The sequence below is a fragment of the Anopheles cruzii genome, chromosome 2 (genome assembly GCF_943734635.1).
Source record: "Anopheles cruzii chromosome 2, idAnoCruzAS_RS32_06, whole genome shotgun sequence".
Taxonomy (NCBI): Eukaryota; Metazoa; Arthropoda; class Insecta; order Diptera; family Culicidae; genus Anopheles; species Anopheles cruzii.
Window position 1 is genome coordinate 50,272,111 of NC_069144.1, and position 11,703 is coordinate 50,283,813.

At 49.3% G+C, this 11,703-nt stretch overlaps 1 protein-coding gene across 1 annotated transcript; it reads left to right on the plus strand.

The window, feature by feature from the left end:
- The first annotated feature begins 8,580 nt into the window (after positions 1 to 8,580).
- Positions 8,581 to 10,369, plus strand: LOC128266892 (E3 ubiquitin-protein ligase MARCHF3-like). Its single transcript, XM_053003681.1, has 6 exons — positions 8,581 to 8,762; positions 9,420 to 9,554; positions 9,726 to 9,789; positions 9,907 to 10,056; positions 10,154 to 10,215; positions 10,297 to 10,369. Exons 1-6 carry the CDS (start codon positions 8,581 to 8,583, stop codon positions 10,367 to 10,369), a joined length of 666 nt encoding a protein of 221 aa, XP_052859641.1.
- The last annotated feature ends 1,334 nt before the right edge of the window (positions 10,370 to 11,703 follow it).

The window sequence follows — 11,703 nt, forward strand, 5'->3', positions numbered from 1 at the left end:
TGCGGTTTTCTCTGCCGACGGGATGGGAGCTTCTTCTCACGCTGGACTCCCACGAGATGGAGTGCCGCCTTCCTGCGAAGGAGTACAATAGCGCAAAAGTGTCTACTGGAAGTGTCATCGACGCAATTTGTTAGCATTTGACAGTCACAAAAACCTCCGATGAGAGCGATTTGTTGAAGTGGCGCCAGACACGCGCCTTTATTGTGTGCGCTTGTGACTGATCAGTTTTCACACTTCTTTCAAAGCGTCCTTAAATTCGCTTATAGCAGAAATCAATTTAAAATTCTTTTACGTACAATTCGCTAGTTGTTTCAATACTTGTTCCCCCCTCGAATTGTGAAGCGACAAAAATGTTACCGAACTAGACTTTGTTCTACTATCGCGCACTCAGATTGGAAGCAGCGTTGGCAAAACTGTTTCTTTTGGCCAAATGTCGTCCACTTTTTCTTTTAAATTCTCTTTCCTCCCTTGGTGTTACGCTTCCGCGACATTACTGGCGAAAACTTCTACTTCCGTTTTGAACTTGATTGGAGCAAATTGTTTGAAGCATCCTGTTATGTGTCTCCATTATGTGCCACGCCTAGCCAATATCCTTGCTCCGCCATTATCCGAAAGCGAGATTCCGAAGCATTGCAATTGCGACGCTCATTTCGGTAATGCTGGAGCGAGGATTATAATGGCGTGTCATAAGCGCTGATGACATCTCACGTACATGGCAGCGAAAGGTTCCCGGTACCGATGGCGATGACGGGCGCTGGAGGTCCCTCGCAGATGGCATACGTACTTGGAAGCACCATTTGTCGCTGTCGGATGCGGGAAAAAGCGGTCCAAACCCTTGAGCTCTACATTCATAAATGTTTTATGTGCTGAGGTTTAAAATTGCGAGGACTTGTCTTTATTGCTGGCGACAGCTTGAACAAACAAATGAGCGTGTCTGCAGCCCAAACACAAATCTCGAACACCGTCGAACCGCAGCGGGAAGAAGTCTCCTCACAGTACTTACTGGCTAGGGCTAGGGCTCCTGTCAATGTACTGCGGCCTACTGCGGTCGACGTCGGATGGATATCGACAAGGATGACGGTCAAAGCCAGGCCCAGCCCGGCGTGACGCACTGCATTGTTACTCCAAAAAGATTTCCACCCGCAGACGAAACGATCGCACAGTGCGTGTACTGCCTTCATTGTCGTTCCGCTCCGGAAGCCTGCTCCGAGTGAGCGTGGTGAAATGTTGAATAAATATTTTCACACAGGCGCAAGCGGCGAACCGGCACGCGAGCTAGGACTGCGTGGGACCGGACGAGAAATTCATCTTCCGAACCGGCACAGAAAAGATATCCGACGATACCCATTGGGGGCGGCCCATTGAGACATTAGGGCAAATGCACTTCGCCGGGCGCAGTGTCTGGCGAGAGACGGAGCATGGCCCGGAATTAATGCTGGGACGTGCTGATGCGTAGGTGTGCGAAGATTGCGAAGAACGTTCTTCGGGGCCGGGCGCGGAAAACTGCAAACAAAATCAAGGGAGGAACTAATTTTCATCATCAAATTGGATCCACCTCGAATCCGCTGCAGGGTTTGGAAAACACGAAACTATGCCCGTATGACCGCCTGCCGGTCGGGTTCGAAATGATAACCTTATGTAAGGACTCTTCGGTTGAGATTCCTCCGGCACGTACGGTGCACGATGATTCGTACAATGGGGATTCGAGTACAGTTCGCATTTGTTGTTACGAGTAAGCATCCCCAGCGCGTTTCCGCCAGGAGCTTGCAAAATACGGCCTTTTGCGTTGGCTGTTGGTATTGCGAGCTTAACCATTTGTACGACCGTAACTAGCCATGAAGTGCATAACCGGTGAACCATCTTCTGGGTACGCATTTATGGAGCACATCGTAGACAATGGTGTCGGTCATAATAGCAGCTAATGTTGGGCTAGGTTTCTAATATACACCTAGCTTCTCGATATGTTCAACTCTACAAAATGCACGAAGAAGTTTGTAACATGCTTACAGTTGAAAATTCCACGAACATGTCTATAGAACAAAAATACATTTCCCAACTTTTGGACCAGATCGCTTTTTGGCCACAGTTCATCGTAGACCAAAACCCCCAATTAATTTTTTAAATGTTGTAGTTGCAAAAAGCAGCAACGGTAAAGATACCCACAAAATCGAAGGGCGGGTTCACTACTCTTGATTTCACTAACGATCGATGCGTATTGAATATGCCTTTTTTTTTAAGTTTCAAACTCCAAACCTATCACACTATTCAATGGCGTATTAACTATACAGCAAGTGTAGATGATTCTTTTGAAAAGATTGGACAATGCAAAGGTTAAAATGGGAATCTGTGTCTTATGTGGAAATAGTTTTATAGACGACATCATGTTCGAATCCAATACATTCAAGATTGGCTTTGTGTATGTTGAATCAGTTCTTTGGTAAACATCAAAGTCATCGAAATTTGTCCATAGTATCTAAAGCTTAATTCACGCACTGCGTATATCTAGATCATTTCTGTGTTCGATCAAACAAGCTCGATTCTGTTCGTAAAGAAAGTTTTCTGTCACTTTGCTGTGTGGTATACTTTCGCAGCGAAAATCATCGCCATTGACGGGTTCAAGGTGTGCACGCATCACAGTTTTGGACCGTCACCCTGATGACGTCACACGGACCCACCGGAGCGGATTAAGATCGGTTTCCGCAGTCGTAATGTCAACGACACCGCGGGGGTGGCCGAGTATCCGAGATTTATTTTCGAGATTCTACAGCCCAGGTCCCGGTCAGAAAATGATAAATGAACCCATTAATAAATTGAAGCTCACGCGCTGCGAGATTAAACATTATCACCCTGGGGTGGGTGTCCCTAAAAATCTATCGGCAAAAGCGGCAAGCGGATGAAGGATGATTTATGGACTTCCAGCTGAAATTGATTTCGCCCGCTCTATTCGAACACGGCCACCGTTACAACTAATGATTGCCAGGTGCGCGGTGAAAGAATCGGTGCGCAGGTTATCATTTCGAAATCCTTTACCCCATCAGTGGCCGGTAGAGTTTTATTGCAGCTCCCCGTGTGCCGTAACCGTATCACTGCGCCAGAGCTTCGGGCAGGCAATAAAACAAACCGTTTCAATTAAACGTGGATTAAAAGCCACCGGGGACGGGGTCGGTGCGAACTTGAAACTATTAGACGCTGGCAGGTTAAAGACGCCCCCTGGCGCCCGGGGCCCCGGAAACCAGGTACTTCCGGATCGATTTGATTCATGGTTTTTCCTTACTCTCTTTTTCCCACCACCGGCAGACGCTGCGTATCGATCGATGGGGCGTAGGAGCGGCGATTGGGTATTACATGGCAAAAAAAAATCTCCCATACGGGAACCGCACCGGACGTGTGAGGAGTGACCGCGGACATTAAAGGCGAGCGTTGGCCTTTGCCGGGACCGACTTGCCCGCCGGCAATTGCCTCGTACGCTGGGCTTGGGGTTCCCTTCCGGCGGAAGGATCGGCATCGGTGGCACTAGTGCTAATTGAAGAACAGCTTAAAGTTTGCTTTAATCAAACGAAAGCTGCACAAATAACGTCCTAGTCATGCCCTAGCGAGCCGAGCAAGCGAGTAAATAAGATGATAAATAAAGCACGGTGTTGGGTGCTGGCCGGGCCAGGCCGAGCGGTGCTGACCTCTGTAATCATTTCCATCAATATGTTGTGCGCGGGTGCCTTCGAGCCATGTGCCCTGTCGTCGTCGCCACGCGCTAATCCGTTTCGGCTTCGGCGAGTGCTCGAAAGAAGCCAACGCTAGTCAAGTGCACCATCATTTGATGTAATTAGGAAACTGTGTCCAAAGATGCTCTTGCCGCACGCTTCGGTACCTCCTTCCCTTAAGAGGCTGCCCCGCCCTTCGTCAATAACAGCCGGGCCGTCACCAGCGCCGGGCGCAGAAATCTTCAACTACGCCACGTCTGCGGAATTAACGGGTTTCTCTTGTATTGTGTATTGTAAGAACCGTACATTGTACACTGTTCCCCAGTTCTAGATGGTGAGCGGCACGATGATTCATGCTGTGAGACCACGGCTACGCCTGTTCGTCCTTTGCTGAAAACAAAAAATGACGCGTCCCCCGCGTGGAAAGTCGCCTGGGTGGGGTGTTGAAAAATGGACGGACGTGGCGGATGAAGAATGGCTCGACATTACAGCTAAAAGCTCGTCCTGGTGCGAAGGTGCTAATGAATGAAACTGAAATGATATATGAACCGAAAGTGAGCAGGGCACCGAATTGTGTTCCGCGAATCCATTCGTGGCGTGGCGCTGCATGTCCGCACCATGACGGCACGGCTCATTATGGGATTTGAACACATCGCGGCACAGTGTAAAATGAATTTGAATAAACCATGATCACTCGGCTCGAGTCGAACCGCTTCAATGGGACGAGTGGGGCCTCCACAGCCTTTTTCTCCACCAAGAAACGAGTGGAAAACACTTTTACAGCACAACACAAAGCATTTTCGAGTGTGAGAATCACAGTTCGTGTGCTCGGTGTGCTTTAAGCGGCCATCAAATGCCTTTAAAATGGTGGGGTGGAGCTCGGTGGGTAAAAGTTTTAGGAATCGGAACCACAATTGTACCAGCGGCCAAGACTGAGCCCGCTCAGGGACGGCTGCATATTTTATAAATGCGGTTTCGTCCACAACGTTGACGTACACAAAACCGCAAACTCCGATTGCCCGGAGCAAGCCGGAGCAACCGAAGGAGAAAAAGAAACCAAGCTGCAGCTCATAATGCGACCGTTCGCCAATGCTACGGTTTTGATGTTCAGCAGCAGCGTTTATGTTGTTTTCTAAGCCCGGCGCCCGGCGAACATATGTATATCATTCCCGCATCTATCTGGCTTCCGCCGGTGGTGTTTGTTTTGCCGACCATAATTTACGAGCCAATGAGACACACGGCAATATAGGAAGGCGAGCTGCACCGATGCACCGCCACATAACCGCAGCAGTACGGAGCAGCACGCGGCAGCGCAACAATGAAGAGACCCGGAACCATACCAGCCAAGCCTATTCACTTGCAGCAACTTGGCAACCAACACAAATGCCGCCTGTGGGCGTGCGTGACTACGTGTGTGTGAGTGTGTGCGTTTGTTACCCACAAAAGGTAACAAGGAAAGCGGTAACAGAAACCAGGACACACTTTCCGGAGGCCTTCCCCCAATAACGGCCCGAAGGGGGGGCCCGTTCGTATGTGATGAGTACGGGCACTTTAAAATCCAACGCATCCGCTCCTGTGCCTGGGTCCTGGGAGCTGGGCAAGGACACCGGGGCTGGCAACCCCGAGCGGAGTTGAAGGAAAATTTATTTTGCAATTTGCGCAACACAAAAAACGTCCGATGCTTCCGCAAGTGCAAGTTTATCTTCGGGTGCCTTCGGTGCCACCAACATTATGCACGGCTGCTGGGGTGTTGGGAACGCACGGCCTCCGAGGAGCCCGGAATTGGGGCCACCCGGAAGGAGCTTTTCTTTCGCTGCGCACCGACGGCGCTGGCGGTGTGCTCAGTGTTCAAAGTAATAACGAGTGTGTAAGTGGCAGGCAAACCATATGTGGTTTTTGCTGGGCCTCAGCACCGAAATCCATTAGATAAATTGCGTGCGTGCGTCGGTTTGGTCGGACTGGAATAGAATCTTCGGTCTAGCCTGTCTGGTTAAAAACTAACACTAACTCGGCGACAATGTTGCTTGGCAAACATGGGTTTGCCCCGAATCCCGATACTTGTCCCATAAGTTGGTGTGTCTGAAATTTAATTATCAATGGGACCTGGAATTCGTTGAAAATACAAATGCACAACTTACTCTCGAACATCATCGTTGAAGATAATCCAGATAAGTTAAACATTATCTAACAATCTAAAACGCGCTCCATTAGACCAAAACGAATAAAGCACAAGAATTTGATGTGCAAATTCTATTCAAAATAATACACATTTTAGTCATTCGGACCCGAAGAATTTTCCTACCGCATTACACAACCTACAGCATGTCACTTTAAGGTGGCACGTGTTTCATTATGTTCACAGACCCAAATACCTCGGCAATCGGATAATGGCGTAAACCGGCGTGTACCGTTAAGGGAATTTTCTCCCGAGAATTGACCGTTATTCGTCGCACTCTGGAATGGCGCCCGGTCCTGGGCCCGGTCCCAGTTCTCAAGTGAGCTGGGTGGGCATTTGGCGGAGGTTTCGCCCTACGGTCACCGGTTGCGCGTCACTCACAGCGCAGTACATCACGTGTCAAATCAAGAGAAAATGATCTGATTACAGCTGCCCTTTCAGCTTTCGCAGCCGCCCGCCGAATGATTCGTTCTATTGCTTAACACAAAGTTTAGAGTACATTTGTTCGTCCAATTTCCAGTGCGATGCACAAGAAATCCCCGAGCAGAAGTAAAACAGAGAGAACGCTTAGCGACCGCGCCAACGAACAGAATCAACGAAATCAACATTTCATTTTCTCGTTATGACATCGGTTCTAAGCCCTGTAAGCTGATGGATATCTTGCCAGGACTGCCGTACCTCGCGAACGGTGCCACCTTTCGGGCCACGCGCCTATTGTTGCTTGTACGCAAAATTGAGCAATTCCGGATTGTTACGGGAAATTGAATTTCTAGAGTGAGCTCAGCCGGCGGCCGAAGCTCGTGGCGGTTCTGCTTTGACATTCAGCCGCGGAAAGTAATGCAATTTTAAGTCGGCCCAAATCCATGCTCACCCACCGTCACCACCGTGGCCGGTGGTTGTTGGGTTTCGTCGACCAGATATTGATTTTTCGATTAATTAAATTTTTGAAAGCCAGCCGATCTCGGAACACTTCTAATTGCATTGTTTTATCACCAATGCTTTGTACGTAAACAACAGTTACCCTAACACTATTTGCTGTTCAGGCAGGTACTCGGTTGGGTGTACTATTGTCTGTGCTAGTGCAATTGCTTTTCATAACAAAAACAAGATGCATTCCCAAGATTTTTTCCAAGAATTCAGCTCTGCAACAGATGAAATACATAAAAAAGGGAAATAGATGTAACAGGTCCGCGAAAGCGCGAAATATGATTTTGCCAACCTTTGCCCATGATTTAGAGCAAATATAGTAGTGCGCCGCCTGTAACAAACTACGTTATGCAAATGTGTGCTGCGCCGAAGTTCCTATATGCAACAGCCTGCGGGTGCTGCGAAAAACCGGGCCAAAAAAAAACTTGTTGAACACCCAAGTTATGTTCTCCGTCAGCAGCCGTGCGTCGTGTCGTGCGAATGTGCCCAAAACCCGTGCGTGCGAATCCTGCCGCGGAAAACAATCACCGTAACTATTAGACACATCACGCGCACACACACACGCGCGCACACGCACCCGCATGTTATTTAACTTGTGCAACTTAGCTCCTGGATCCGCGCGCCCTGCCCCACGTGCGCGTTGACAAACAAACTGCTCCGAGTCGAAATGCCATGTCGGCGAAGTCGGCGAGCCATCTTGAAGCCGTATTATCGGCAGAGAAATCCAATTAAGGACCGGCATTCCGCGGGCAAGGGTGTCAGGAGTGAATTCAGGTTCCAAACAAGGAATGCCAAACAGCAGTGGAGCAATAAAAGGAGCACGCGAATTATGCTCAAGGAATGCTGTAGTGCGTTGCTCGTATGGCAGTGCCATTTGCGCTGTAGTGCAATCGTTTTGTTACAATCAAACACACGGTGCAGCGATCACGGCGTTGGCAGTCCGGTTGTGTATGTGTGCGAAGTGCATTAAATTTAATTATTTTTCTAACCCCACGCGTGGTGCGCCAAAGGCGTTCAACGTCTTGGGGTGCCAACTTCTGGCGTAAAGCACCGCGCAGCAATCCATCAAGTGTGTCAATCAATCAAGCTCAAGAAAATCCATTTCGCATCCAGCCGTAATTTATCGATAGAATGAGTTAAAAGGGGTTCGTCATCATGTTTTCTTTCCCGCTTTTTTATTGCATTGTTAAATTGAAACACTGAAAAAAAAGTACTCCACTCTGAGTCAACAAACATTAAATCGAGTACCGAGTGAAGTAATTCTTTTATTATATGCGAAACATTTTCGCTGGCGCATTGATGCACCATTAACAGCCAAATGCCAATCGGCCTGCTGATCTAAAACTAAGCTTGGGCAAACTTTTGCTGGCTCCTAGTTTGTTGTGTTTTTTTTTGTTTCGATGTTTCGATTGTTTCGATATCAGAAAATGGTTTGCCGTAAGACAAGGCCCTATTTCTTGTCGTGGCTTCTTAACAAAAACCATCTTGTGCTTTGGGTGATCAGTAAGTTTGGTCGCCAGTAACGGCAAAGATTTGCTTGAACGACCCCAGCAAGCTATCCAATTTCAATGCGCACCAAAAACACAGTGACATCAAAGCACCCGTCGACTGAATATTCACCATGCCTTGGCTCGTCGGTGGCACTCAAATTGTATCTGTTTGGTAAACACATTCCAACGTTTCGTTTGTTTTTTTTCTACTGTGTTTTGCTAAGTTGATTTTGTCGAAACCAAATTAGAATTTTGCACCAATTTCGAAATATCAAGCCACCCCCGGCCGATGCAGACTCTGCCGCCGGCCGCAGATGGAACCGGGCCGGCGAAGTGCTCCGGTTCGGTGGACGGTATCGATAGAACGGACTCGCAGCAGTCGGAAGTGGGCCGGTTTGACGAATCGCGTGCCAGCAGCACGGACTCCGTGCTGTGCCGCATTTGTCAGAGCTCGAGCGACGAGCAGGACAGGTGAGGATGGCGGGCCGGGATGGGCCGGCAGATCCACGCAAAAAACTCTATCTCTACACATCGTGCCCACATATTGTGCCGACTGCAGCGTGCGTGTGGCAGCGTTATCGGTGTGCTGCGGTAAGCATAAAAGCCGTTTGGATGCATATTGCCACATGCAAATTATCTCCGGCGTCGTCGTCTGGTGGTGGTCTCTAGTTGTGTGGGGCCAGTCTGTGGTACTCCGATAAATTAATCTCCACACTGCACACACGGTGTTTCCAAAACTTCAAACATACGTAGCCCGGGCCCGCGAATTGGTGCGATTGCAAAATATCGGCCAACGGACGGTTCCGATTTTGATGATGCGATTTGTTTTCCGGATTAGTTTTCCAACGCCCCGTCGCTCCCTGTGTGTGTGAGCAATTTCAATTACGCCATACCGGGGCCAGCTTTATTAATTCAGGCTGCATTTTCACGTTTTTCTTCATACATTAACCAATATTTAGTCGCACGTCCCAAGTTGGTGCTCCGTAGAATCACGGTAAACAAACGATCCATTTCAGCCAATATTACCCGGATGACCCGGATCAATTAAACTAAAAATATGCTGCCTTTCTGTCTCTCTTTCCGCATTCGGGGGCCCACGACGACGATGGGCGGCCGTTGGAAGCGAAGCATGATATCGCCGTGCCTGTGCAAGGGTACGATGAAGTATGTTCATCAGGAGTGCCTGGAGCTGTGGCTAAACCGTTCCGGACTCAGCAGCTGCGAGCTGTGTTTGCACACATTTCAAACCCATGAAACACTGAGGTGAGCGTTGCAGCCAAACATCTCCTAGAGCCATGTTGCCACTGCTGCTGCTGCTGCTGACTGGCTGGCTGGCTGGCTGGAAGAGAGCCGCTGGACGACGCCACCGGCACCGCGCCGAAGGGGTTAAAATTATGCGAACCGTTTCTGTTTATGCGTTCATTTCCATTTCAGATATGGATGCTGCGAGTCGGTGCTGGTGTGGTACCGGAACCCCGACCATCGCAACCTTTTGATGGTAAGAACGTTTATGGGATCTCTACCCTTTCGCACCGGCAGGGACCCCGGCCTGGGAATGTTTCACTTCAAAGTTTTGTCGTGTCCCGCTCCGGCGCGTGCCCTCTTTCTCCCGCAGTCCGATCTTATGATTTATTTCATCATGTCGTTTGTTTGCTTCATGCTAACACTGGTGAGCGTGCTGGTGCTACGGTTCCAGGACTACGAGCACAACCCATTCGCCGAGCAGATCGCTAAAATAGCGGCCATTTCCTTCCTGTCTTTGGTTGTAAGTTATCTTTGGTCAGGAGGGGGGGTCCTAGGAACGAGGTCCCCATTTTTGGGGCGCTCTACTGACCGTAGACCTCATTTTGCTCGATTCGTAGATTCTTGCCTACGTCGGCAACGTTCTAATTATTGCGCGGGATCACATTTTTCCCTGGTATCGGTAAGTGGACACGGACTGGTGCCGCAGTCCGCCCTCCCCCCCCTTCCCTCGTGACCTAATTTTACCGTGCACGTTTTCTAGCTGGTGGAAGTCGGCGAGATGTGTGCGGCTGTCTGTTCGAGAATTTTCCCGCTATCCGGACGAATCGGTGTAGAAGCCAGCCCAGAGCCCAGCGACCGGTCCGAAAGCATCGAAGATGTCCACCACTAGTTATTGCGCAACCGCGCCCTGTGTGCGCGAGAAAAAATTAACCCAACTGTGGAAAGTACTTCAACAATTTGCATTAGGAAATTATTTGTATTTGACCCAGACACGGTTGTCGGGTCCGACCGGAGACCGCCAAGATTTGCCCCACGAAGTGACAAAGGGATAAGGAAGATTCTGAAAACTTCGCCACAACGCCAACCGGGCGCCCGGCTTCTATCCTTTGGCCATTTGGCGAATGTTAATTGAAATTCTGCCATCAGCCATGGCGCCGAGCTTTACCAGGCTTTACAAACTTTCGGCGAAGATAAGTCTCCGGTTACGCCAATCTCAAAACAGTGCTTCATCCTCAGTGGATTGGATTTCCTAGTTCGCTGGGGTCAGGCCAGATTCACAGTGAATCAATCGCTACAAGAAGCCCGGTAGCTTCTAGGGGCTTACAAACGGAGCCTTATCTGGTTATCTATAAATTTTTAATTCTTACTCCAATAACTTACCTTATGTAAACTTTGTACTTCCTATCCGGTACTGGTTTACCTTCATCCAATCGTTGTGGGGAATAATGCGAAGCTAATGAAGGCTTTCCAACACCACCATTCTTTTAACAGGACCACTCAATCGGCTTGGGAAGCCGTGCCCCAGCGTTACTCCGCCGATGGCTGTTGGGAATTCCGGTGGTAAATGGGGTCCCATTCCCTGAAGCGAAAGCTGAGGATACAAATTTCGGTATCTTTAATCTCGCAAGGACGACACAGGGCTCCGCTCGCTGAAGTATGGAAATATAACCATCGGCCACCGTGCCGGCGAATCCGGGAATCCGGGCGCCCTTTGGAACCAGCGGCAGCTGCCGATTGGCTACCTTTGGGGGATACAGCAGTTTTCGGAAGCCTTAATTAGCTCATGCAATAATAATCAGACGTCCCGTGACGATTGGAATTCGAAGTTCGCGCCGGACGCCACTGGGTAGCCCAAGCGAAAGCCGCATTTCGCTGCCTCGGTTCGAAAGTCTTCTTGGACAAGACCGGATGGAGAGAGACGAAGCGAAAGCGAGAAAGTACATCAACCATCAACTTGATCTTTCCACTCAGCTCGGGCACGGAACGTGGCAAGTTTTACACGGCCCCAAAAATGTATCGATCCCTCCGAGGGACCGAGCTGATACAAGTCGGCCGCGGTGAGATGATGACAAATTAATTAACTACTTTGGTACGCCAGTTGGTGCTAATGGATATCGCTACCCTTTGCGAAAGATTTAAGCATCTCCCGGGCCCCGATTTGGCTCGT

Bases quoted from the DNA above. Each gene is read 5' to 3' on its own strand.
- LOC128266892 (XM_053003681.1), top strand. From the start codon at position 8,581: ATGCAGACTCTGCCGCCGGCCGCAGATGGAACCGGGCCGGCGAAGTGC. The intron at 10,057-10,153 runs GTAAGTTATCTT...CTCGATTCGTAG, and splicing joins TTTCCTTCCTGTCTTTGGTT to ATTCTTGCCTACGTCGGCAA. The intron at 10,216-10,296 runs GTAAGTGGACAC...CACGTTTTCTAG, and splicing joins CACATTTTTCCCTGGTATCG to CTGGTGGAAGTCGGCGAGAT.